The sequence below is a fragment of the Limulus polyphemus genome, unplaced genomic scaffold (assembly GCF_000517525.1).
Source record: "Limulus polyphemus unplaced genomic scaffold, Limulus_polyphemus-2.1.2 Scaffold2168, whole genome shotgun sequence".
Classification (NCBI taxonomy): Eukaryota; Metazoa; Arthropoda; class Merostomata; order Xiphosura; family Limulidae; genus Limulus; species Limulus polyphemus.
This window is the reverse complement of record NW_013667778.1, coordinates 155,649-159,153: the sequence shown is the minus strand read 5'-3', so window position 1 is coordinate 159,153 and position 3,505 is coordinate 155,649. Positions and strand designations below refer to the sequence as shown.

Here is a 3,505-nt window from a genome sequence, read left to right as displayed (position 1 = left end):
TAGAGAGAAGGTAGTTGGTCAACATCAACCACCGCGAACTCTTGAGTTACCCTAATCGAATAGGGGGAATTGACCGTCACTCTTATAACGCACTCATGGCCCAAAAGTGCAGGGCGCAATTTCGAAACAATGGGATACGAGCCACGGACCCTCAGACCTACAATTCGGGCCCATTAACCTTTAGGCCACGACCGGCTTGGCATTGAAGAGTATCTTATTTTGTTTGATAAAACGTAAAAACGAAGATTCCCACATGTTAAATGGATGAAAATAAGTGAAGAAATCAAACTTAAAATGGTGTGTGTTTATAGAGGGGGGGGGGGACTTTAAAACAACACAATATAACCGTGTTTACGCCTGAATTATATACTTTTTCTTTCTATGCTTGATCAATAAAAGGCTAATTTAGAAAAACAAAAACGAAATGAAAATAGTTGGATTTGACTACAATTACCAGCTTTCTCTTAATAGCGTAACCCTGAGAATAAATATATTCTGTGTTAATAGTGGACAGGATTCGATCCTACGTCTTCATAAGAAGTCTGGTGCGTTATCCACTTGATTGGTTTTTATTCTTATTATTGTATATCTCTGGTTTTTAATATTTAATTAGATTAATTTTCATATATGTGTGTGCATTTTTTAAACTGAAAAGATATATCTTTTTAATGTTTTAATATATCTCTCATGTTTTTTTTTCGCCGCGTCCCCCGATGGGACAACGGTAAGTATATGGGCTTACAACGCTCAAATCCGGGATTCGATTCTTCGCGGTGGACACAGCAGATAGCCAACTATGGCTTTATTCTCAAACAAACATAACAACATTTTGCCCCCACCAGTATATTAATATTTAGTGTGACTGATTCACCCAGTAGATAAGTAAACAAACAACAGCAGACGATTTGTTAGAGTAGATAAGTAAACAAACAACAGCAGACGATTTGTTAGATGTACAGGTAAGTAGATTATTACTCAGAATTGTCTCAGTTCAAGAATATGACCACTTTATTTCTATCATAATACGTTCACTGTTGGGGACATATGTTGTAATACAAAGCAGTGAGTCAATATGGCAAAACAAAAACAATTGGCTGTACAGATATTTGAAAACGAAACTTGAATACTGACCGTTAGAAGTTGGTACCTGAGAAAACAAAATCCACGAAGAACTTAACATTTCCTAATATTTCATATCGTGTGTTTTCATGTTTCTTACATGTGATCTGTGTATAAATATATATATATATATATACAAAGCCTATGTCATTATTCGTTACGACATTTTCCTTAAAACCGTGTGCCTTGCGTGTATTTAGACATTTAGATAGATAATAAAATACAGTAAAAAAACGTCCCGAAACGTTTCACCATTTTAAAAATGCCCGGCATAATAATAATAATAATTAATGTATCTATATGTTTAATTGAACCTTTATAGTTAAACTATTTTCCAAGTGTTTCAATGTACATTGTCTGTGATATAATTATCATATTTGGACTGTAATCATATATCTACGATTTTTCTGTCTTTCACACAAAATAACCTCCCAATACCAATCAATCGCAGAAATGACCACAAACACCAAGACATCGGGAGACTAATGTAATAAGATTTACTTTATGTCTACACAACTTTAGTTACTTGTTGTTTTTTTTCATCAAACTTGTTAGTTTTTTTTAAGCACAATTTTAAACCTCCTTTTTTTATACACGCATTTTTTTCTCGCTTATTTAAAGTTGACAACCTCACAGAATATCTAACTGTCTTTATTTCTTTCGTTACCTTAGCGTAGTCGAAACAATCAATGTCAAGTGAAGTTCATCCTACACAAATGAAACTTTCGAAGTTTGATATCTCTTAAAGAATTCACAAAACTCTAATGGTAAAGTTTTCAATACACAGAAGTACAATTCTTTCGAACAGTTCCTCGAGCAACACGTGATACCTCCAGATTTCCAGAACTACTGCTACGTGCCTCACTTTTTTTTAGGCTTAGTGTTCTTACCTTAATGTTAAGTCTTGTCGGTAATATGTTGTCAAACATGCTCTATTAGAAATACCTCACACTGTTTGGAGCATACTTTTCTTGGGAGTTGTAGCAAGTCTCCAAGCACCCATCGTTCTTATGACGTGATAGCGCTGCTCTAAGAAACACATATAGGTAAAGTGTTACTAGTGGTTCACTGGAATAGGGACACAGACTATGAATATTGAAGAGTGAGATTAGGCTTAGCAGTGTGCACGTGATCTTCATTTTGATCTAGTAGTGAGGGAATAACTATTGTTGTTTCATTTTTGAATATTCAGAAATCTTTTAGTCTTTGAGCCAGAAAGATAAAACAGCATTGAGCTCACCCACGTAACTAGGCATGCCGTTTAGATCTAACATCATTCACACAGCCTTGATGGCCGAGTTGGCGCGCACCTTCCCTTTCCGAGTTGTTCCTGTACCACCCTTCAAAATCTTGAGACAGTCCTGTTCACACAATACGCTGCCGTTTAAGATGTTGTAACGGTCACCGGGGTTTAACTGATTGTGGCACTTTACGCAGGCAAAACACTTCAAATGGTAGACGTTCCCTTGCGTTTTCATAACAAACTCATTGGCTGGAATAACCTGACCACAGGCACTGCAGGCTCCGCTGTTTCCGAACATCCTAGAATAAAGTAAATTATACAAAATTAGTGATTCTAAGAACCCATGAGCGAAAGTAAAGGATAATGTGTTAAAATATGTCAATCACATTACATCTGCTATATCCAGCGCCGACGAGTCCTTTCGCTCAATGCCAGAATTCATCAGGCGAGCTGGGATAGAACGAAAAAGTAGTGGCCTAGGCGCTATATTCTATACATAATCAATTTTCACGAACAACGACTGATATCGCGTGAATCAGATTAAGTAATTGTATTGTAATCATTAACAATTCTATAGAAGTCACAAGTCATGTTTTTAGGGTAAGAATTAATAAAACAACATTATTTATATTTGAGTTCTTCCTATCTGAAGCACCTAATCTAACAACCAAGACTTATTCCGATAACTGTTTCACGATCACAGTTAATCTAAGACTAATCTTACGGCGAAGTTTCGAAGAAAAAAGTTACCAAGAGGATTGAACAAAGTGAATTGGGTTAATGTTTATACATCTGAGCATTGGATATCGAATTTACACAAAACCAAAAGTGCTATAGGAATTCGAAACTGTCAAAGTTTCAACGATTTCTTATTAACGACACCTCATCAACTTACCAATTATCGTCACGATTGTGTACTTTGTATAACATGGCCTCTAGAAGGGTTTGCGCAAAGTTGAAAACCGAAATTTACCTAACCTTATATGCAGCTTTTGAGGTTATTAAATCATTTGGACAACTTAAGTTACAACTAAAGCCACACAACTTTATCTTGAGGGTGGTAATACGAAACAACTAAAGACACAAAACTTTCTTGGGGATGTTTATACGAAACAACTTAAGCCACAAAAATGTATCTTGAGA

At 35.7% G+C, this 3,505-nt stretch overlaps 1 protein-coding gene across 1 annotated transcript in view; it reads right to left on the bottom strand.

The window, feature by feature from the left end:
* Positions 1 to 990: 990 nt before the first annotated feature.
* The window catches only part of LOC106466145 (LIM domain transcription factor LMO4-like), a 45,139-nt gene continuing 42,624 nt past the window's right edge, over positions 991 to 3,505 (bottom strand). The window contains exon 3 of the mRNA XM_022394108.1: positions 991 to 2,661. Within this exon, the coding sequence (XP_022249816.1) occupies positions 2,397 to 2,661 (265 nt within the window). The 3' untranslated portion in view covers positions 991 to 2,396. The remainder of the gene's footprint in view (positions 2,662 to 3,505) is intronic.